Genomic DNA, 23,314 nt, shown 5'->3' with positions numbered 1-23,314 from the left:
CACCCTTATTAATGAAGAAGCGTAGTTATGAATGTCAGGTTCTCTGCTGTCACATGCTGTTAAAACATCACATCTAATCTATATCGTCTCCAAATATCAGTTATGGGCTTTTCTTGATTACCAATAATCAGTATCAGTATCGGCCAGAGAAAACCCATATTGGTCAGTCGCTAGAGAAAGTTTGTTTTTCATCAAATTGTATTTGTTTAACACATTTTAGGGCATGAGTTGATTATGTTTTCGGTCACTTGGGTAGCCTGTGACTTTTTTAATTGTTTGAACAAGTCTGCAGGGCTGCACAGTGACTTGGTGGTTAGAACCGTTGCCTTGCAGCAAGAAGATCCCCGGTTCATGTTCCGGCCTTCCTGGGATCTTACTGTATGGAGTTTGCATGTTCTCCCTGTACATGTGTGGGCTTCCTCTCACAGTCCGAAAACCTGCTGAGGTTAATTGATTATTCTAAATTGTCCGTAAGTGTGAATGTGAGAGTGATTGTTTGTCTGTAAATGTAGCCCTGTGACAGACTGGTGACCTGTCCAGGGTGTCCCCTGCCTTCACCCGAGTCAGCTGGGATAGGCTCCACCCCCCACGGCCCTAGTGAGGATAAAGCGGTGTACATAGACTGTATATATAGTGGACGTAGCATCTGGCTCCAGAATTGAAGCCAACCCGGAAGTGTCAAAAACTTGCAATATCACGCCATCCACTAGGGTTGACTCCAAAAAGCTTTTTCTCCATAGACCCCAACTCATTTTTGGGAAAAATAAAATTTGATGGACTGATGTTCTACAGCTCAGGATTTTTTTCCCGTTAGTTTTCATGGTCAAAATGAGAGATCAGGTGGCCGATCTTAAAATAAATCAATACTGAATTTTAAATAAATCGTTAAAGTTGGCGGAGCCAGGGGGCGTGGCTATACTTGATAGACAGCAACAGAAGCCTCTGCGGTAAAATGTGGGCGGGATAAGAGAGTCCTCAGCCAATCCTGCCCCTAGTTGCTCTCCGGTCCAGTCTGTTTGATGACGCTTCTTACGTCACTGGCTCCAAAAAAATCCAAAACGCCGACCAGGAAGTAGCAAAATCCGGGCTTCATTTTCTCGGCGTTGAAACCGACGGGGGACGTCACGGTTAGTTTACGCCTGGCGGTGTATAGATAATGGAGGATTCAATGAGCAAGTCTGCAGTTTCTTTTAGCAAAGTTGGACATGCTAGTTTTCTTAGTTTGTATCGATAAAGCATCTTTTCCAGATAGACTTTACAGTCATGGAAAAAATGATTAGACCACTCTTGTCATGGAAAAACAATGGTTATGCAATCAACTACTAACTCCTGTGTGTATCATGTGACTTACACAGACGGAAAAGAAAACAGGGAATCCTCAAAAGCTGTTTTTGGCAGAACAATGCCATAGCTATTGATGGATGAACTTAAGGGGTTTTGGTTATTGTCATAAAAGTCATAGAAAATGTCTAGATATCAGCTCTTAAATTAAACTCTCATGAGTTATTTTTTGTTTTTATCATTACATTTCTCCAAACAAATGTAACTTTAGTTGTACCAGACATTAAAATTAACAAAATGAACAACAAAACAAGGGTGGTTCTTTTCATGACTGTTTGTTGCTTCTGGGATTCAGACTGACTGTTGGCTGTAAGCAAAACAATGCAGTATTTGGCTTTGCACGTCTGCTTTGGATTACTACTTTACAATCTTGCTTGTGCAGAAATGATTCTTGTTTTGTCGCCTTGAAAGCTGCAGTTCTGTTATAAGAGAAGAACAAAAACAGTTTAGGGAGTAAAACAAAGCACTGCACACGCTGGAAATCCAGCTTCTGTTATATTAGAACTGTCATTCCTAAAGTATTGCTACTAATAACATGAAGGAAAGTATTATTTTTAATGGCATTACATCGTGTTAACTTTCTAGCATCGGTGTTTGGTTAAAGTTTTGGAACTTTCTCTCTCCTTCGGGTTGTTGTGATGCCTCACAGTGGCCGTCGTCCCTGTGGAGACACTTTGCTCCCGTCTCGTAGGTTGCCGTGCACTGAATCAAGGTCTAATCTAATCTGGAAGTCTAATTAAGTAACGATCTCTGTGAACGTTCTCAGGGACGGCCTTTGTAGCGACGCCTTTTCAGATCCAGCCAGTGCACTGATGTGTTGATAAGCAGTCGTCTTCTTCTGAGATTGTGCTCTAAGAAGCCGGATCTTTTTTTTTGTTTTTTTAATTTACCAAGGCTGTCATAATGTGTGCAGATGGGAGACGCTCGTAGTTAGCCAGCAGTAAATAAAGAGGCCGCTGCACCTCTACTCCAATTTAAGTTTAATCCATTATCATATTCAGGGTTTAGTTCGTAAATATTGACTGCAGTTTAGTGACTGCTGCAATAACATCTGCACCGCTGTGAAGCTACTGTGTGGTAATGCTCAAATTATCCTCTTTTTTTAAGGAATTTTACCAGTACGTTGTAGTATTATGCAATGCTTCTTCTAATTTCTAATAATCATGGTTAAGTATTGAATAAAAAGCAGTCTGTTAAAGAAAACACCGCAAGATTAATTTGAACACAAAGATGCATGCTAATAAACAAATTAATAGCTTGAATAGTCAGAAAACCTTCATTTTCTTTGTTCCATGTTTCATTAAAGTAAATAGGAGTTTATTTTTGCTTACTTTGGATGAAGATAATCTGTAGAAACCAGGGGACAGAGTTGAGAATACATTTTTTGAGGGGGAAAACAGCAGTTTTTAATTAATTTCCATAAAACCAATCCATCTGTTCATTAAAACACGAGCAGGAAAAAAGTGAGAAGCACGTCTACAGTATGGGGTAAATATACATTTATTTTATTCGAGAGGAAACAAAAAGACTTCAGAACTGATGTTTTGTCAAACCTGACAGGAACTTAATGATGAAGAGTTTATATTTTATATATCGACATCCCAGTGGAGTTGTTTGTAGTGTGAATGATGATGATAGTGGATTAAACTTTGATGTTTTCACTGCAGTTTGGAACATGGATTTGAAGTATTTACCTTTTTGTGCTGGGACGATAGTGTACGTTCAGCTTGTCTAAACTTAGGAAAGATGTTTTGCATAAAGATGAGCTACAGTCAAAGTACACGTAAGCACGTCTCGGCTGACTACAGTGTCACCTGGTGGCTTTATGGGTTTAAATCGTGGAGGAATTTAATTCAAATCCTTTAGACGTAATTGGATTGGTAAAGTGTGCAGCAAATACAGTGACACGACAGTCTAGCTTTAGGAGCTGCAAGCTTAACATGTAATATATGCAGAGTTTTTACAGAGCAAAAAGCTGCAGCACAACACTAATTATAATCAATCAAACTGGCTAAACCACTGAGATCTGTGCTGCAAATGTAAAAATAGACACGTCTTCTATTTATATTTTCTCACACAAGGTGTTTGCAGCATTTTTACACAGAAACTAGCCAGTCTGTCTGCATTACTATTTATTTCATTTTATTTTATTACATTACCAGTGTACAGTAAATGACTATTTTGAATGCTAATGCCACTTACTGAGGCTGCGGGGTCTTAGCCTTACCATTTAAATTCTTCGGTTAAGTTTCATACAAGGGTTTCATCTTTATTATGCGTTACAGTCAGGTTAAGTGGTATTTTATAGAATTGTTGAAGGATTTTAAAGCCTGCTATGTCTATTGCTGAAGTGAAATCACACCATAAATAACACTTTTAAGGTCTTTACCCCAATATTTAAACTTTAAAATACCAATCACGTTCTATTTTTTAAACTAGAGATCCCTACTAAAACTGTTTTAATCTGCTATATATAAAAAATAATGTGACATTGCTTGTATTATAACAGAATTCTCACTTTCAAATGAGATTAGATTCAACTTTATTACATACTTCGACAAATACTAGGACAACAAAATGCAGTTTAGCATCTAATCAGAGGTGCAAAAGAAGCAGTAAAAGTGCTTCATGTAAGGTATAGACAGGATAGTATAAAGACACTCTATATGTTGTTATAATAGCTGTAGATAATAATATAAAGATAGATAAAAGTACAGGTATGGGATAAATAGCAGTGTGAACAATGTAGACAGTATGAGATATATGCAGTAAATACACAGTCTGAACAGTGAATATTAGATGAGATGCTCTCGAGTATCGAGCACCAGAAAGATGTGTTAATGCACTTGAAGTGCCAATCATGATCATTTCCTATATATTTATTTCCAGTATTAGCCACCAGCTGACTGTTGCCTGGTAACTTCAACCTTTTTAGAGTCTACTGTAGTCTTTAGATGTCAGTTTAGCCGTATGATATCAAACTCCAGACACAGCAAATCCAATATGAGATCTCGCTGTTTTGGTTTGTTGTTAAGCAGTAAATGATGAAAGAAACAAGTGGTTCTCATAAGTTATGCTTTCAGTGTAGCCACACAAGTAACTATTGCTATAGATATCTATTTTTACTATAATTATTAAATCTCTGTGTTTTTATCTTATTGTGAACCTCTTGCTAAACAAGTTGTACACACTTACAGCATGTTGTGTCACCTGGTTTTATTTAATGATGCATTTCTTCTGCTTACAATAATCAAAATCAGTCCGTTCTAGAGGTTGGATTTAATGAAAAATGTTATTGTCGACTCTTAACCAAGTGTCTTTGCTAAACTTTACCACTGCAGTGATGGTTTACAGATCACCAGTTGTTTATCTCAGTGGGTTTAGTATTACTGTGACCTTTTATGTTCTGCTAAGACATTTGATCAGGAATAACATGAAATATTACTCCCTGCCTGTGTTCCTGATGTGTTTGCTGTCAGGATGGAAGGCTAAGGTTTTGCTTTTGACGTGCATCTTTGTAGACATCCAGCAGTTGGAGACTCACATGAAGAGCAGGAAGCAGAGAGAACAGGAGACGCGAGACCCAGTGATCGGACAGCTGCAGCAGATGATCGACGGCTTCCAGAGCTCCACCGATCAGTTGGCCAACAACGTCACAGCCAACGTCCGGGCTGAAGTCCAGCACCAGATCCAGATCATGGTGGCAAAGTATGTATCCTCATCACACTGTTGGGAAGCTGATAGTGAAACTTTGTGAACAAAAGTTTTCGTACACTGCTAAAGATTGTGCGTATCATGGCAGTCTTGAGTTCCAAATGACTCCTGCAACTGATAATTTTCTTTGATGGAATCACTGAAACTCATATGTCGTTGTCACATAAAAGCAATCATACATTTTTATTCATAGGTTTATTATAGGTCTTCTGGAAATATGACAAAATCTTGTGGGTCTAAATTACACAGCATGACCTCTTCACTACTTCTGAGTGATTATGATTGACTACAGCTGGTGACTCCTGGACCAATAAATAGGGCCTGTTTGACAAACTCATTAGACAAACACTACAGAGGGAAAGTTGTGGGACCTGAACACATATTTGATAAAAACTGATCATTGCTTGTCAGAAGCTTTTGGGCTACCAGAAGCACCTGGGTTTTGGTGATGTAGAAAGTTGTGTTAATCAAATGTTCTCAATGGCATAGCTTCTGAACTTCTGAGTGAATACAGTTGACTACAGCTGGGGACGTCACAGAGCCAATTTAGATAGGGCCTGTTTGATATACTCATTTGTCTCAACCACAAACACTACAGTGGGAAAGTCTGAGGAGCTTAGCAACAATCTGAAAACCAAATAATTTGCTTTCCAGAGGCTTGTGGATGACTACCTGAAGCACCTGAGTTTCAGTGATGTAGAAAGCTGTGTCTATCTAATTTTATTGTTTACATGACCTTTTAACTACTCCTGAGTGATTACAGTTGACTACAGCTGGTGACTCCTCTGAACCTATTTGAATAGGGCCATATGACGCATTCTTTGAACTAAGCCACAAACACTACAGTGGGAAAGTTTAAAAAAACATATCATTGCTTGCCAGAAGCTTGTGGACAGCTACCAAAAGCACCTGAGTTTTGGCATAGCTTCTTATCTTCTACTGAGTGAGTACAGTTGACTGCAGCTGGTGATTCCTCTGAGCCAATTTAGATTAGGGCCTGTTTGATACTCTCATTAGACTTCACCACAAAGACTACACTTGGAAAGTCTGAGCTCAGCAGCAATCTGAAAAGCAAGTCTTTGCTTGTGGACGACTACCTAAAGCATCAGAGTTTTGGTAATGTAGAAAGCTGTGTTAAGCAGATTTCTTTAGTGGCATTGCCTCTTAACTTCTGGTGAGTGATTACGATTGACTACAGCTGGTGACTCCTCTGAGCCATTTTAGGTAGGGCCTGTTTGATCCACTCATTAGACTCAGTCACAAACATTACAGTGGGAAAGTCTAAAGAGTTCAGCAACAATGTGAAAAAATAAGTTATTGCTTGCCAGAAGCTTGTGGACGGTTTCCAAAACCGCCCAAAAACGTTCATCATCTCTTCTTGTTAATACATTAGTTTTGGATTCTTTTGTTCAGACATCAGTTATATAAATAGATGTTAATTACCTTTTTGACAGTTTCGACGAACACTCACGCCTTCATCAGAAGCGTCTCACTGACAGTCAGTGAGACGCAGAATCCAAAACTAATAGGTTTCCAAAACCGTTTAATCAGATATTAGCATTGCTGTGTGGATATTTTCGACCCAGCAGGTTTTGTTGTGTTTCCACAGAGAACCTGTAGTAAGTCTATTAAAGAAAGAAGAAAATATCTGGGTTTCAATGATTCCATCACACAAAGTTCAGAAACTCAGAACTGCTATGATATACACGGTCTTTACAAGTGCATGTAAACTTTTATTCATGAACGTAAATGAAACTGAATCTCCACTGAATCATTTATTTTTCCATTGTGCTCATCTGTCATTTATAATATGATACTACTAGAACTATACCTGCCTGCTTCCTCTTGCAAATGGGATTTGTGTTACGCAATACCAGCATTATAAAAACCACTGATGGTCCTGCACACCTTACGAGGTGCGTTCTGGCAGCTCAGAGACTGTTGCTATTAAAATCAACAAGCATATCTAATTTAAATTTGGCCATCATTCTCGCCTAAGTAGTCTCCTTGTGCTGCGATACAGCGCTCTCAGCACTTCTGCAACACTTGTAATGCTCCCTGGAAGTCCCGTTATGTAAACATGTCAAGCACCATCTGTGGTGAGAGCTGAATCTCCTGAACTGTGTCTAAACGGAGACCCCTCAGCTTAGATTTAATATTGGGGAAGAGGATGGAGTCACAAAAAGCAAAAGTTAGCAAGTGGAGAACAACAGTTGTGTTGTGGCCAGAAAACACCAGTGAAGTGAATACCTGATGCACAACTACAGGAATCTTGAAGAAAACAACTACTCGTGGTGCTCCTGGTCAGATTTGCTTTGTCTGGCTTTAAACGTAATGGCTTTTCCACTGTAAAAAAGATGCTGTTTCTTCCCTTGATGTTAACTGCCCACCCACCTTTTATCACCAGTAATGATCCTCAGTATGGAGATTGGATCATCCTAGTTCAGTCTTTGCTTCAGTTTGTCAGTGCTTAGCTACTAGTGGTCATAAAAACGTGTAAAATACAGGTTGGATTGTTGTTGCACGTGTGTTGCTGTAACATCCTTCATACAAACACACCGCAAACATGTCAAATACCATCCTGAACTGTGTCAAAATGGCATCCCTTCAACTTTGATTTAATTTTGGGCAAGAGAGGCAGTCATAGGAGGTAAATGTAGTGTGTGTAGGATGACGGTTGTGTTGTTGTGGCCAAAACAGCACATACTAGGGGGATATCCAGTTCACAACCACATGATTCTTGAAGAAAACAACAAGCATGGTCCAATCCTGGTGCTGCTGACCTGATTTGCTTTGTCTGGTTTTAGACATATTAGCTTTTCCACTGTAAAAACTGCTATTTTTCACTCATGATGGTAGCCGCAGACCCAGCTCTCACTTTGATCTTTGCTTCAGTTCAAGCTCCATGGAGAAGTCGCAAATGCATAACTACCAGTGTTCACAAAAACATTTTGAACATAGATCCAGATGTTGGCAGCACGGTGTCATGTTATCTCCCACTTATAACGGTGTACCTGTTGGATGCATGTCATCACAACATCTTCCATGCAAACACACCACAAGCGTGTCAGACACCATCTGTGGTGAGAGCTGAACCTCCTGAACTGTGTCTAAATGGAGACCCTTCAGCTTTGATTTAATTTTGGTGAAGAGATCCAGTCATCGGAGGTAAATCTGAGTGTAGGACGACAGTTGTGTTGCTGTGGCCAAAACAGCACATACTAGGGGGATATCCAGTTCACAACCACATGATTCTTGAAGAAAACAACAAACATGGTCCAGTCTTGGTGCTCCTGACCTGATTTGATTTGTCTGGTTTTGGAGATTTAAGCTTTTTCATTGTAAATTCTAGGGCTGGACCTGAACAACCAAATATTTGTCGTGACGGTGGTATCCGAATATTTATTTTGAGATCCAAATATTTGGTATTCGGTTTACATTTCGTCAATTCGCCAAACGCCCCCCCCCCCCCCCCCCCCCATCAGACGTTGTGAACCAAACTGATTATTGTGCTCGTTCCTCCACTCCTGAGGGGGAGTAAGCCCCCCCTCTGAGATAATGACTTTTCCACTGTAAAAGCAGTTTCTTGTCTTGATGGTAGTTGCAGACCCAGCTCCTAGTTTGTTCTTTGCTCCAGTTCAAGCTCCAGAAATCACAAATACGTAGCAGTAAACTGTAAATTTCATCGATGAACAGACGTTCAGTGACGAGTTTAGTCTGCGTCCAGTTTATAGAAGAGATATTGGAGAAAATTATCCTGTTTTCTGATTAAAATACTTCACTAAAATCAAGTGTGTAGCAGAGGAACAGTGAGATTAATCTACCACTGAACATCAAAGCTGCCAAATTTAACCAGTCAGTCATCAGCTTTTAGCTAATTCACAGCTATTCAGATCATGGATTCATCAGAATAGTTGTAAATTAGTTAACTATTTACTGTTTGTTAAGCAGGTCCAGCTGCTGATAGCACAGTGATTTATAATGGTAGTTAATGTCTGCACACTTATCACCCTCCATGCAAACGCACCACAAACATTCGTAGAACTTTTTGAGCTCCTCTCGTCTGCTGTCAACTTTTTAAAACAATCCTGGTTGTTGATTGATCCGACGGCACCAAGCGATATTCCACGTGGACGTTTTGAATATCGCATATGCACATCAGCTGCCTGTGCCAGCATTGCGGCCGTATTCTCAGCCTATCGAGCAGGTGCGTAATGGATTGGAGAGTAAAAACAAGCAAAGCCTAATCCTAGGGCTAATGTAAGAACATAAATTCGATCGAGTCTCTTGTTCCCTCTGCAATTAATTTCAAGGCCTCTGGAGTTTATAGATTGTCGAGGATGGAACAGAGAGAAAGTAGCTGGCCAACTGAAAGTTTTAGATCTTGAAAAATAAAATGACGTGCCAGAGATTCAAGATAACGAGTCTTTTGTTCTCTTTTTTCTTGTTCCAGTTTGCAGGAGTCTATTCTTAGCCACGTCCAGCGGATCGTCAAAGGGGAGGTGAGCCTGGCGATGAAGGAACAGCAGGCGGTGGTCACCTCCAGCATCATGCAGGCCATGAGGTCGGCGGCTGGCACCCCGGTTCCCACAGCCCACCTCGACTACCAGACGCAGCAGGCCAACATCCTGCAGCTGCTCCAGCAGGGCCAGCTCAACCAGGCTTTCCAGCAGGTAACACAGTTCAAACCACACACTGCAGCTGAACGAACACAGCCGCCGTCACACAAACTCACATCCTGATGTACACCAAGTTCACTGCAGAGCCAGAAAACCACCTCACTGTAACTGCTTCACAGTCCCACCTGTGCACGCTTCAGGCCTTCATTATGCTCACCTCTTCTCTCCCATTACTCTCCATTTGAAGCCGCTCTGACTTGAGGCAAAGAAACTCTTTTGCCCTACTTTTCTATTCGCCATCATTCATGTTTATGTGCTGTAGAGTCAACCCATGGACCTCTGGATTGACACTGACAGCTCTGAAGCTGATAGGTTTATTAAAAATCCCCAACTTTCTCCCACGTGTGAGAAATTGTTGCTGCATCTTGTATTTTGTCTAGTTGGAATATGTGTACAGTTTGATGTCACGGCAGCTGTAGGTGGAGTTATCTGCCCAAATACAAGACTTGTTGCAGTGATCTGTTGATATTTAACCCTCTAAACCCCAAGCAGTTTGTGGATATTATTTGTTTCTAGTCATTTTGTAGCTTAATCTTGGCTGCAGTATAAAATTCTGCACCTTCATGGAATAAGCAAAACTGTGACTAGAAATAAAGAAAACTCAAATGTCTTTTGTGCGGTCGAGCAAATTTACCATACCGTAAATCCTAAAAGTGGAAAAAATGATAGTTGAGTTTATTTATTTTACAAAAATAAACAAAGGAATCAATATGTATTTCCAAGTGCCCACAGGTGTTAGCAATACTGAAAAAAAATGTGGTGGTTATTTACATTTTTACAGCTTCTACAGAAGAAGTGTTTTTCACACTACTCTGCACATTAACTCTAGTAAGATATTTATTACCAACACTGGGAAAAAAGGTGACTCTAATAACTGTAGATGATATTTTTAGCTTGTTTTCATGCTTGTGTCCTATCTGTTCCATGTAAACACTGGCTGTAGTTCAACCCAGAGCATGTTTTTCACTATTTTTTACTAGATTTTTTACAAAATCCAGTACAAACAGTTTAATTTTGATTAAATATCATCAGTCTCAGCTCAGATTTTGAAGTTTTCAGACAAAGGAGTGCTTGACAAATGAGTATTTAACGTAATAAAACCTCCTCTGCCTCATTTTCTTCGCAGGCCTTATCGGCAACGGATCTGAACCTGGTCTTGTATGTTTGCGAGACCATCGACTCCCAGCAGGTGTTTGGTCAGAGCCCCTGTCCTCTCAGCCAGCCGGTGCTGCTGTCGCTCATCCAGCAGCTTTCTTCTAACCTCGCGACCCGCCCGGAGCTCAAAATGAGGTGAGGAAACCAAGGTTGTGTTGACAGTACAGGTTTTCTCACCAACATCCACCTGCTGCCAGACTACTTCACTTCAGAGATCAGAGAAAACACTCAGTGTGTCGGTGATTTTATAAATGAAGACACTGAAAGTCAGAACACAGTCAGTTGTTGGTGTCTTTGTAAGAGAGATAGAAACTGTCATGCTGATTGTTTGAAATATCAGAAAAGTAAAGTATCGTTAGTAGACAGAAGGGTTCTCTACACTTATATGGGAGCAAATAATGAACAAAAATCACATTAACAGACAAGTTTAGAATAAAAAGCATTAAACACAAATGAAAATCATACAAGGTGCCACATTTGACGGTAATGTTCTCACCAGTGGAACACATCTACAAGAAATCTGGTGTGCGGCTGCTGTTCAACATGTTAAGTGTTTTTTCCTGTTTGTAAACCCCGTTGTAATTGAAGGATGCACTCAGCCTCCTTCTCAAGCCCATTACTTTCTCCACATAGGGACAAGTAAATAAGAAATATAATATTCCAGGATTTCTTTTGTGTGCGTTTTACTTAGAGCTTAAATTCGCTCGTCTCATTTTAGGGCTTGGGCCAAATAAAATCAATGTTAACTGTCTAGTATCTGTAAATAAAGTAGCTTTTTCGATGTGTAAAGACCGCAGCTGTACTCAGAATTTCGCCATATTTTCATGTAAAATTATCACTCAGAGAGAAACGTAGAAGAGATTACAATTCACACAGGAGTTTAAAAGCAGCATATCATACCCATCGGGCAGAACTGAAGACTGTCTTCTATTTAAAGTAGCAGAAATTGCTCCAAAAAGTTGCTAGATTTATCATTTATCACCTCAGGAGTGAAAGGTCAGTAAGTTGGCAACAATTTCCGGTTGAACTGAGTGTTAATATTCTTTTTTCTACGACTTTTGTGATGCAGAAAAGTCCAAAATGTTTGATCATAGGGAAGCATAGGGCTTGGACTGTTTAGGATGATTTCAAACATGCTGATTTTTATCTATTTGGTATCAGTGCCAACAAGCAAAGCAGTCAGAGAGCGCAGTACTCTGCCAAGGCTGTTCAGTTGTCGTATCATTTTGGATGGATAAAATCTTGAAAAAATTTGTGCCAGAAACCATGGCAGCATAGAATGTGGCTGTTTAATATAGATGTATTCACAAACAAAATGCTCTTGCGGTGAGCACAGGCGTGTGTGGACACTGAATCGTGTCACCTAAATATGCAGCGGGTGGCGGGAACTGATGGGACTTGGAAACACCTCAACAGTTCAATCAGTTGTTCCTTGTATCATTTCCTACAGATAAATCCTGATAAGTCCGCAGCGGTGGATTTTTAGTAGAATCACAATCATGTGATCATCAGCAGGCAGCTGACGTAGCGTTCACTTGTTGTCATAGTTACAGTGAAACCATGCTGCTATCTCGTATTGATACAGAAATGTTTAAAAAAATCTGTGGATCCAGACTATAAGCCATCACTGCCAAAATCTAATCACTTGGTCCTTGTGTCATTTCTGACCTTCCATGAAAATGTCATTCAAATCCATTAGTCCATTTTGGAGTAATGCTGCTCACAGACAGACAGACAAACAAACCAACGCTGATCATCCTATAACTCCACCGCCTTCCTTGGTAGAATAATGACACCAGCATTTGTGTTCCATCTCATCTGTATCCTTCAGTTCTTTGCTCAAAAACACATTTAAGTTTAATTAGAATGCAGATCTTGATGGTTCTTACCTGAGCACTCGCAGGATTTTCTAATTTCATTACAGTATCTTCTCACACCGTTGTAGTTTGATGTAAGACCTGTCTGGTGGTGCGGCGGGAATAATTGGCTTTAATCAAAAACCCGTGAACTGTACAAGCTCACGTCTTCCAAAAATGTCACGTTTTGAATCGCATTACTCACCTCCCCTCCCCTCGATCGGTAATAAAGCCGGTCTTTGCCTAAACTTTGGCTCCCCGTCTAATCTCCATCGTACGTCCATTATTCTCCGTCTCCCGGGTGCTAAACGGTGCTAAAGTGCTGACCTCACCACCCTGCTCCGTCTGTAGCTGGGCTGCATGATGGCCGTCCGGGGAGCGCCGATGATCCCACAAATAGCGCTGCAGTTTCTGGAAGCCCTCCATCACCCTGTTCTCTCTGCGTCCTTGTATTTTTCATCCTGCACATCAGTCTTATTGCTCCTATTGTGAAAATGTCAGAAAGGCTTCGTCCTTTCTGTCTCCTCTCTAGTTTTTCCTCCCCCTCTGTAAACCCCTTTTTTCCCTCTCATCTCTCATAGTCCCTTTACAGCACAAATGTGTGTCCGGATCATCTGTCTGGTTCTGGTTTTACACTACAGCTGCTAATATGGCCCTCTGGTGTGGCTCTGTGCCATCTGTAGGAATATACGAGGGGTGCGGTTCAGTTTGAGGCTTTATTAGGACGGAAACAGAAAGGAATTGTGAAGGAAAAGGGTAAATGGCTGTCATTGTTGCTTCCTTTAACCCTCCTGTTGTCCTCATTTACGGGCACCAAAAAATATTGTTTCGTTGTCTGGAAAAAAATCCAAGAATTCAGCAACAAAAAATTCCCCAAATTTCTGAAAACTTGCAAAACCTTCAGGAAGAAAATTCCAATAATTGCTTAAAAATTTCCCTTAAAAGTTTTATTTAAAAAAAAAAAATTTGGCAAGAAAATTCTGGTAAATATTTTTAAAAATTAGTAAAAGTCTTCCAAAAACATCCTAAAATATCTGAAGTGATTGCATATATATCAATAAAACTTCTGATATTTTCTTTAAGAACATTCACAAAAAATAGATTTTTTTTTGTGAATGTTCTCAAAGAAATATTTTGTTTAACATTTCTTTTTTTTCCCCACCAAAAAATGTTCAGAAATTTCACAAAAATGTTGAAAATGTGGACATAAAAATATTTTTTTTCCACATTTTCAAACTTCAAAATGGCTGAATTTGACCCGCCGGACAACACGAAGGTTAATAATCATTTTGAATATTTAACCCTCCTGTTGTTTTCATTTTCCGGCACTAAAAAATATTGTTTCTTTGTCTGAAAAAATCCAAGAATTCAGCAAAAAAAATTCCCCAGTTTTCTGAAAATTTGCAAAACCTTCAGGAAGAAAATTCCATTAATTCCTTAAAAGTTTCCCTTAAAATTTTTATTTAAAAAAAATCCCCCAAATGTGGCAAGAAAATTCTGGTAAATATTTTCAAAAAATGAGTCTTTCAAAAAAATCCTACAAATATCTAAAGTGATATACATATATATCAGTGGAACTTCTAATTTACTGGATTTTGTTTGATTTTTTTGGTGAATGTCCTTAAGGAACTTTTTTTTAATATTTCTTTTTTCCACCAAAAAATGTTCAAAAACTTCAAAAATATGTTGAAAATGTGGACAACAGAAGTTTCACTGTGAATATATATATATATATATATATATATATATATATATATATATATATATATATACATATATTCCACATTTTTCAACTTTATTTTGACCCCCAGGACGACACAAGGGTTAATGCCTAGTTTTATTTTAATCAAAAAGCTTCTTGCTCTCGTGAGTAAATAGAAATCAGGCTATAAGGCGTTACGGTTTGCTGGCAGTAAATCATGAGCCACATCAAACACTGAGCTGTCCACACCAGATAAAGGAGCTTCTTTTTTAGTACTTCTGATGGGAAATATCTCAGAAGAATCCATAAAAGATTCCCAAAGCACCGGGCGGATTGTTCGGAGTACAGAGGGGCGTCATTATCTGTAAAAACCGTGGTCTTAGCAGGTTCATTAGCTGGTCATGAAGAGCGCGTTCATGAACAAACGGATAAATTGGGGAGTTGGGAGCACAAAGAGCAGCTAAATGTGTGTTTTGAGTGTTTGGATAGAATGTAGTTACAGGCAGATGATCTCCGGTAAGACATTAACGTGCAGAAAGTCATTGGGTATCTGTGCGGTGACATTAAAAGCCCTTTAAAGGGAGCGCCGGCGCTGCGATGGGGATTTGATAGAGCTGTAATGTGCGACGCGGGGACCTGGCGGGAAACCAGCTGGCGACGGTGGAGCAGAGCGGGATCAGGTAGCGCTCCGGACACGCTGATGGACGGTCGTTTACTCTGTCCTGCTGGATGTTAAAACCACCAGATGTCTCACCGAAACAATTAATGGAGGAATTAAACGTAGTGCGGCCCGAGTAATGGGACGAGACGCAGGTGAGGACAGGCGAAACCCAATTTATGTCGGAGTGAAAAAACAAGATGGGCGTCGACACGGCAGGCAGGAAGCCAGAAACACCACGAAGGACGAGGAGTGACATTAAAAAACAAAACAAAGATTGTTAAGAGCCGACCTTCCTGTCCGTCCTCTGCAGCTGCTCAAAGGGTCACAAGTCTGAACGAGTTATCCTTCTGCTGCTTTTGTGTGCAAGAGACTGAAGGCTGGAGTGTCAGATTGAGCTCGTGAACCTTCTGCCGCACAAAAATGGCCTTTTTAATGCAGCCTCACACCAAAGTAATAAAAGTTATATCAGTCCACAGCTCAAAAATGCATTAATCTCACTGTAAAAGATGTAAAATTAAGAGAAAAGTCCACACAAGTAGCAGCAGAGGTGGCCTCAGTCACAGGTCTGCTTGTTTTTATTTGTATTATTAATATATAGAGCAGATAGAGTTGTGCATATTTACATAGTTTAAACCACAGCAGCAACTTGATCAATTATTTAAAATCATAAATTATCTCCAACATGCAGAACAGCAGATCAAATTTATCTGTTACATAGCGGCCGTCTACAGGTTTCTATATGACTGTTGGTTGTAGTATTGAGATTGTCAGTCCAAGTGACTGAAGGCTTAAGTGTCAGATTGAGCTCGTGAACCTTCTGCTGCACAAAAAATGTCCTTTTTAACGCAACCTCACACCAAAATAATGAAGTGGAAACTCATCTAATCCCACTCCTTCTCCTTACGCACACGATTGAAAATCTATTCTTTCTGCTTCTTCAAAATACTTCCATTTATAAACAATAATAACAACAAAAAAGCACTCGGAGAGCACAGTCGTCCACCAAAGCTGATCGGTCGTATCGTTTCTGACGACTGAAATCTGAAAGAACTCGTAGCAGAAATCACGGCCCTATAGAATGTGGCCATTTAATATATATGCACCAACAAAATGATGTTACGCTGAGAACAGGCGTGTGCTATGCATGTGTATGTTATGTACGGATGGCAAAGCACATGACCTAAATATGTAGCGGGTGGCGGTAACGGATGGGACTCAGAAACACCTCCATCAATTTCTCCTTGTATGATTTCCAACGGATAAGTCAGTGGATGTGTAGTAGGATCGCCATCATGTGATCATCAGCAGACAGCTGATGTAGTGTTCACTTGTTGTCATGGTTACAGTGATGACGTGCCGTTATCTCACGATGATACTAAAATCTTTAACAAATCCTCAGATCCAGACTATAAGCTGCATCAGTGATAAAATCTAATCAGGTGTCCCTTGTTTCATTTCTGACTTTTCCTGAAAATTCATCCAAATCTGTTGGTCTGTTTTTGAGTAATGTTGCGAACAGACAGACAGACAAACATACACAGATCGTCACATAACTCTGCCGTGGAGTAATAATACTAGTGAACATGATTTTAAATAAATCTACACCAATACTGTCCATCTAGATTTATACAAAAGCACCTAACAAGAGCAAAACACAACAGAAAAAAGACCCAACTAATAATACGCATGAATAAATATAGAAGACAAATCATTAAAGACATCAATAATTAATAACAGTAACTTGTCCGCCACCACTGACTGTCACACCCCACTTCATCCCTGTATCCTGTGAAAACATTATATTTTGTTTTAAACTCTTGCATGTTTGGATGTTCCAGAGTTTTACCCCACAGAATGAAATGCAGAATCTGTTTTGCAAGGACTGTTAGTTTCAAAGTCGTATTTTCCTCCTAATAAATATCCCCCTTCTTGAACCCCAAACTTATTTCTGTATAATTTGTGGCAAAACATTATTTTTAGCTTTGTACGTGATTTGTGCAGTTTGGAATTTCACTATACCTGCAGTTTTAAAGCTCGTGTCCGGAGTTTCCGTTTGTTTTCAATTTATGTATCATTTTTTAACAAAGCTTAAATGTGTTAGTCTAGTTCAATGCTATAATATAATGTTAGTATAGCGCGATATGAAAATTTATTCCTGAGCTCCGCCTTCCTCTCATAGACCCCCATGTTATTCCAAAAAGCGCCGGTCGGCAGCTAGCCAATCAAGTTCGAGCTTCAGCTTTGTCATGCTGTCAATCAACGGTTACGCGCACAGCAAGCAAGCCCATGCAGAGGTGGGCGAGCTACGCACTACGGAACCGCGCGCACATTTGTTTTGCTTGTGGAGGAGAGAGCATCAGGGCTCAGCAACTTCCAGAAAAGTTACCAATCCCACGGCTTGTCAGGCCAAGAGACTGCAGGACGTTTTTTGGCTCGGGGTGCTCGCGTCGCTCCCCGACCACAGCCTCCATAGCCCGCCTGACGGCTTCGTTTAGATGCCCGACCTCTGGAGGAAGATGTTGGGGCGTCTGGGACATACTCTTCGTCAGAGGAGTCATGCAATTCTGAACTCTAGATAGAAATAAATAAACAATCTAACACATATACACGCGTAAATGCACTAAGTTTGATAAACAACGTCATCGAGAGGGATACACGAGTGTAATCACATATTGAAACTTTACTCGTTCGTTCTAGCAGATTCATGTTATTTTGGTATTAGGACAAGTTAGACTCAATACAGCATTCTAACGTAATTCCTTTATTATTTACTAAATGTACTAAATGTAGAAGAGGGGAAAACAGCAAAACAGGCAAGATGCTGCAGCACTCCGAGCACTTCTCTCATGTACTGCGCGCGTGCACAAATAAAGGGGCGAAATCAGAGGGAGGGAGGGACCAACAGTGTTTTGGGAGACGCTGCGATTCAAACTCCGGACACGAGCTTTAATGGTTTTGACTGTAAACAGTGGGTTAGTGTGACCCTGAGAGCCAGCTCTGTGAATACCCTGTAATAGTACAACTTCAGCTAAAGAGCCAACCTTTGTTCTGACTAACTTTTCTTCCTTCATCCCCGTCCAGCTACCTGGAAGACGCACTAATGAACCTGGACCACGGCGATCCGCTGACCAGAGACCACATGTCCTCGGTGTTGGCTCAGGTCCGACCCAAGCTGTTCACCTTCCTGCAGCAGGACCCCCACAGTCCGCTCAGCAAGCGGGCTCGGCGCCTCATGATGATGCTGCAGGGATTGGTCAACCACTAGTCTGTTCTCCATGGTGGACTCGCCGTCACTTCTCCACGAATGTTTCAGAGGAGAAGCCAACGAGGACGGGTTCACTGTCCCCTAAATCCACTCTTCACCCCCCCGTCCTTCCTGTTCCTACACCAGTGAAGTGTCAAGTTAAGAAATAGACAGTTTTCTGTTACTCTTATTCTTCCTCCCCTCCTTCCCTGCAAGACAATAAAGGTCTGGACTGAAAAGACTGTCGTCGATTTCTGTTGAAGAGACTCTTGAGTTGGCTGTAGATAAATCCAGACCTCGCTGCTGTTTTCATGAACAACACATCTGCCCGACGCTCCCTCCGATGTCACTTCATCCAGATGTGCAAAAGACTCAACGAATGTCCAGCCGAGCGGAGTTCCTTCATCTGTGTTTTGGGATGCTGGAGCTACTCGAGGAACACGTTTCGCCTCAGAGACGTCGCCTTGTATTTTGGCCTTAAGAGCAAACAGCAGGCTTGGATGCATTTTTGGTTCTTTTTTCTTTAACAACACAGACCAGCATCCTCTTCGCTGCCCTCAGTTCGGTTCTTTTAAAGCTCAATCTGGGCAACAAAAAAAACACCCAAAGCTGCGTTGTGTTTCAGTTGTTTCTTTATAGCTCGGAGACACTAATAGTTTCTTCATATGCATATCTCACTCTGATTTCTGAAGGAATAAATAAGTGAAATAACATTTATCGTGTTTGCTGGAGAGTATCCCCTTTAAGACGAAGCCGGCAGCCGTCCATGTGTACAGCTCTGTCCTGTAAACCTCCTCTTCCTCCTCTTCTTCTTGTTTTTCTTCTGCCCTGCTTTATTTTTTATATATAAACATCTAGTATTTGTAAGCCATGTATACTTGCTTTAAGAGTTTGTCGGAAGGAGCTTAATAAAAACGAATCGTTACTGAAGCCGTTCTGTTTTGCCGGGTTGCTCCAAACCACATCTGTGAAAGCTCCTTGTGCAGTCGCTTCCCTCCGCCTCCAGGGTGCGCCACTTAGTCGGACACTCGCCCTGCTTGACATTTCCACAAGTCATTTCTGCTCTTACAGTATCAAGACAGTGAGACTTTGGGTTGTAAATGCACCGTTTGTTTGTGTATGATACCGACTGTACAGCCACACACACACACACGTTGGTTTGATTACAGGGTGGCCACACTGTTGTTGTTTTTTTGGGTTTTTTTTTGTTTTTTTGCTGATTGTACAAATAAAGTTCTGTTCATTTGACCCGTGTGTTAGAATCTGTCTAGCAAGTGCCTTACTGTATTTGACCTGTCATCAGACGACTTGTAATGTTCAAGCGTTTCCCCCCCGTTTTCCAAGCATTTAAAATCAGCAGTAATGAGGCCAGAGTGGTGTTGTGTTTGCAAACGTTTGACAGCCGGTTCGGATGTTGGTCTCGTCTCGGCAGAAAACCCAGAGAAGTTCTATTTTGACTACTAGCAGCTGCAGACCGGAGCTCAGAGTGGCCGTTGGTTTGTTTGTTTTCCTCTCTTTCCGTTGTGTCTGCCTCCCTTCAGCTTGGACGGTTTATGTTGTATCTTTTACAGTTTCTTTTACCCTAAACATTTTGGAATAAAAAAAGACTTGTTCAATTCACTGCCTACTTAGTTATTTATTTTTTTATGTGTTTCTTTTAAACGAGTTTTTGAACACACTTTTGAGCCAATCAGAAAGTTCAGAAGGAAACAACGCCTCATGTTAAATTCATTTCAGATGAAGGTTTTACATAAAAAATACATAAATGATAAGAATAAATTATTAATACGTGTTTGCAACCTTTTTGCCTCATAAAAACTAATTAGAGCTGTTTTCTGTGACCTTTTAACTTCTCAAATTGTTCAGTTTGTTTAATTTTTAGAGTCTCAAAAAGTTCAAATTGATTATCTTTAAACAAAAAGGCTAAAAAAATGAATAACCTCAGATTTATGAGGGCACTGACCTCTGCTGTGCACAAATACGACTAATAAAGAACAGAAAATACAGAGTAAACTGTTGAATTAAAGCTCCTGTCTGAGTTGTTTCACAAATGAGAAAAGTCCCTTTTTAACTTTCAAACTATTAAAAATATGAACAGATTAAAATTCTGGAATATTTACATGAAAATGCAGAAATATTTCTAATCATGTAATAATGCCTCACATTCATTTATATGCTGGGAGCCACTGGACCACCTAATATTCAGAAACTGTACAGTTATGTAATTTATATTAATCAATCAGAGAGAACAACTCAATATTATTATGTTTGCATATAATGCACATTAAATTAATATTGATATTTACTCCATATTTTTTTAAACAATAATCACCTTTTTTATTTGGATTTTAAAACTAAGTGAGAGAAAGAAAATATAAATTTAGGCAATGTTTTTAAAAAAATCTACATCCTGTATTTATATTCTAGAGTATATTCAAAGGACTAATCAAGAGAGAACTTTTAAAAAATTGATTGTATATACTTTTATAAAATAACCACATTTATTTATTAATTTTTTAAATATTTATGTTTAATATATTTTTTATTTCTTTCAAATTTTGAATATTATTTATTAAATATGTTTAAAGATAGATTTTTATTTATATATTTAGTGGTTGATTTATTGATTGATTGATTTAATATTTTAAATAATTATTTATTATTTAGTGTGTGAAATTATGTATTTATTTATCTGATAATATCGATATTATTCAATATTTTAAAAAATATGATTTATGTATTTATTATTATTTATTTATTTTGCATATTTATTGGTTGATTTATTGATTGAGTTAATATTTTAAATATTTATGTATTTAATATGTTAAATTATGTATGCATTTATTTATGTAATATTTTAAGTGTTATTCCATATTTTAAAATATTTATAGCTTCTTTTACTATTTATGTATTTGTTATTACTACTTTAGTTTTTACAGATTTATTGGCTGATGTATTGATTGATTTAATATTTCAGATATTTATTTATTGATGTAATACCCTTAAATATTTATTTATTTGATATTTTTAGATATTATTCATAATGTTAAATATTTATTTATTACTATTTATGGATTTGTTCTTATTTTTATTTAATTATTTATTGTACATATTTATTGGTTTATTTATTTATTGTAAATGTTTACTGTTTGATTTAATATGTTTAAATATGTATTTGTTCATTTGATGTTTTTAGATGTTCAGAATTTTTAAAATATTTATTTGTTTCTTGACATTTATGTATGTGTTATTATTTTATTTATTTATTTATTTAGTTTACATATTTATTGGTTGATTTATTGATTGAGGTAATATTTAAAATATTTATGTATTGATTTGATATGTTTAAATGCGTTTGATGTATATATATATATATATACATATATATATACATACATACATACATACATATATATATATATATATATATATATATATATGTTTCATTTTATTTTAATTATTTAATTGACATATTTATCAGTTGATTTATTGATTGATTTATAGGAGCGGTTCCTCTTCCTGGTCTCTCCTGCATTATACTGCTGCTAATATTTTTGGACTTTTAGCAAAGTTTGGTTTTGGATGCAGGACATCAGATCACGTGCTGCTCATCAGGGACTCTGCTGTGGACCTCCTCCTCCTCCTCCTCCTCCTCTCCTCCTCCTCCTCCCATCAGCGGATGAACGCTCCGTGGATTTTCTCACAGTGGAGTACAGAGCTGCGAACAGGACGGGAGGAGGAGAGCTCTGACCAGCACCGAGGAGGGCGACATCGGACTGCTTTTCCTTTTTTTTTTCTTTCTCTGAACAGTAAAACTTGGGAATTCCTGCCAACCTGAAACTTGAGCGGACGAACCGTCGGGTCATGATGGCATCTCTGATGAACTCTGCGTGCCTCCTCTTCCTGCCTGTTGCTCTGCTGCTGAGTGAGTACCGAATGAAAAAAAGAAAAATCATGTTAATTCTGTGCCAACTTGTGCGTCTGAGCGGTGCGTAACTTCCACTGCAGCAGACTGTGGAGCTGCTTTTGGTCATGATGCTGCTGCTGCTGTGCGTAAAAAGGACGGCACAGATGTGGGCACGTTTGCGCGTTAAACCCTGATCTTTATGCAGATGTTGAGCTGTCACCTGCTTCCAAACTGGAGTCTGCGCTGCGTCTTTACGCGCAGCAGCTTGACTCGTCCCGCAGCTTCTCGGTTTCACCTCCAGCATCCAGCGGAACACGAGCCGCTGCTGCTGGGAGGAAACCGGCCGGAGGGAGCTCACTGAGACCGAGAATAGCCCAAAGGTTGCTGGATGCAGCGGGATGAGCTGCTGGAGGGAGGGATGGCTCCCAGAGGTGGATACAGGTTCAAAGTGGTGTCGTGATTTGGTCTGAGTGGGACGCACAGCTGCTGGACAACAGCTGGCGGAGAATTTAACAGCATTTATGTCCAGCATTGAGCTCAGTTACGCGCATAGTAGAAATAAAAGCTGCAATAGTTCAGCTTCAAGTTACGTCCATGCGGCGGTGTGAGTTTATTACAGTGAAATATGTTGAGTTAAAGGGAGATTCCTGCTATTCTGCAAAAACTTACAGGATTTCCAAGAGACTCCTCAAAATTTATGCTCCATAACTCAACGATTAGGAGCCTAAATTGATTAATTTGTTGAGTATTTTCTTAACTAATCAGTTAGTTGTTTGGTCTGTTAAAGTCGAAGTGTCCTCAAATGTCCAATATTAAAAATAAAAAACAAAAAAATGAACAAATATACATTAAGGATACTAATAATATATTCTAACAATAATATTATATTATATTATATTCACTTATTACCTTTAACTTTGTTTTTGTGTGAATTTTAAGACAATATAAGTGAGAGAAACAAAAAAATGTAAATAAAATAAATCTACATTCTGTATATATATTTTAGTGTATATTTAAAGGAAGTGATAGAGAGAGAAAATATAGATATTTATAAA

The 23,314-nt window shown here is 39.2% G+C and overlaps 2 protein-coding genes across 3 annotated transcripts in view; both read left to right on the top strand.

Annotated features, from left to right (window-relative positions):
- The window catches only part of edc4 (enhancer of mRNA decapping 4), a 55,487-nt gene extending 35,519 nt beyond the window's left edge, over nt 1-19,968 (top strand). For both annotated transcript variants that reach the window (XM_051951448.1, XM_051951447.1), the window contains exons 27-30: nt 4,863-5,049; nt 9,509-9,728; nt 10,861-11,024; nt 18,190-19,968. In XM_051951448.1, coding sequence (XP_051807408.1) covers nt 4,863-5,049; nt 9,509-9,728; nt 10,861-11,024; nt 18,190-18,373 — 755 coding nt within the window. In that variant the 3' untranslated portion in view covers nt 18,374-19,968. The remainder of the gene's footprint in view (nt 1-4,862; nt 5,050-9,508; nt 9,729-10,860; nt 11,025-18,189) is intronic.
- Nucleotides 19,969-22,032: 2,064 nt separating this feature from the next.
- The window catches only part of nrn1la (neuritin 1-like a), a 142,768-nt gene continuing 141,486 nt past the window's right edge, over nt 22,033-23,314 (top strand). The window contains exon 1 of the mRNA XM_051951465.1: nt 22,033-22,277. Within this exon, the coding sequence (XP_051807425.1) occupies nt 22,217-22,277 (61 nt within the window). The 5' untranslated portion in view covers nt 22,033-22,216. The remainder of the gene's footprint in view (nt 22,278-23,314) is intronic.

This window comes from Acanthochromis polyacanthus, chromosome 8 (genome assembly GCF_021347895.1).
Source record: "Acanthochromis polyacanthus isolate Apoly-LR-REF ecotype Palm Island chromosome 8, KAUST_Apoly_ChrSc, whole genome shotgun sequence".
In the NCBI taxonomy this organism is placed as follows: Eukaryota; Metazoa; Chordata; class Actinopteri; family Pomacentridae; genus Acanthochromis; species Acanthochromis polyacanthus.
Note: the sequence above shows the minus strand (reverse complement) of the source record. Positions and strands in the feature narration are given on the sequence as shown.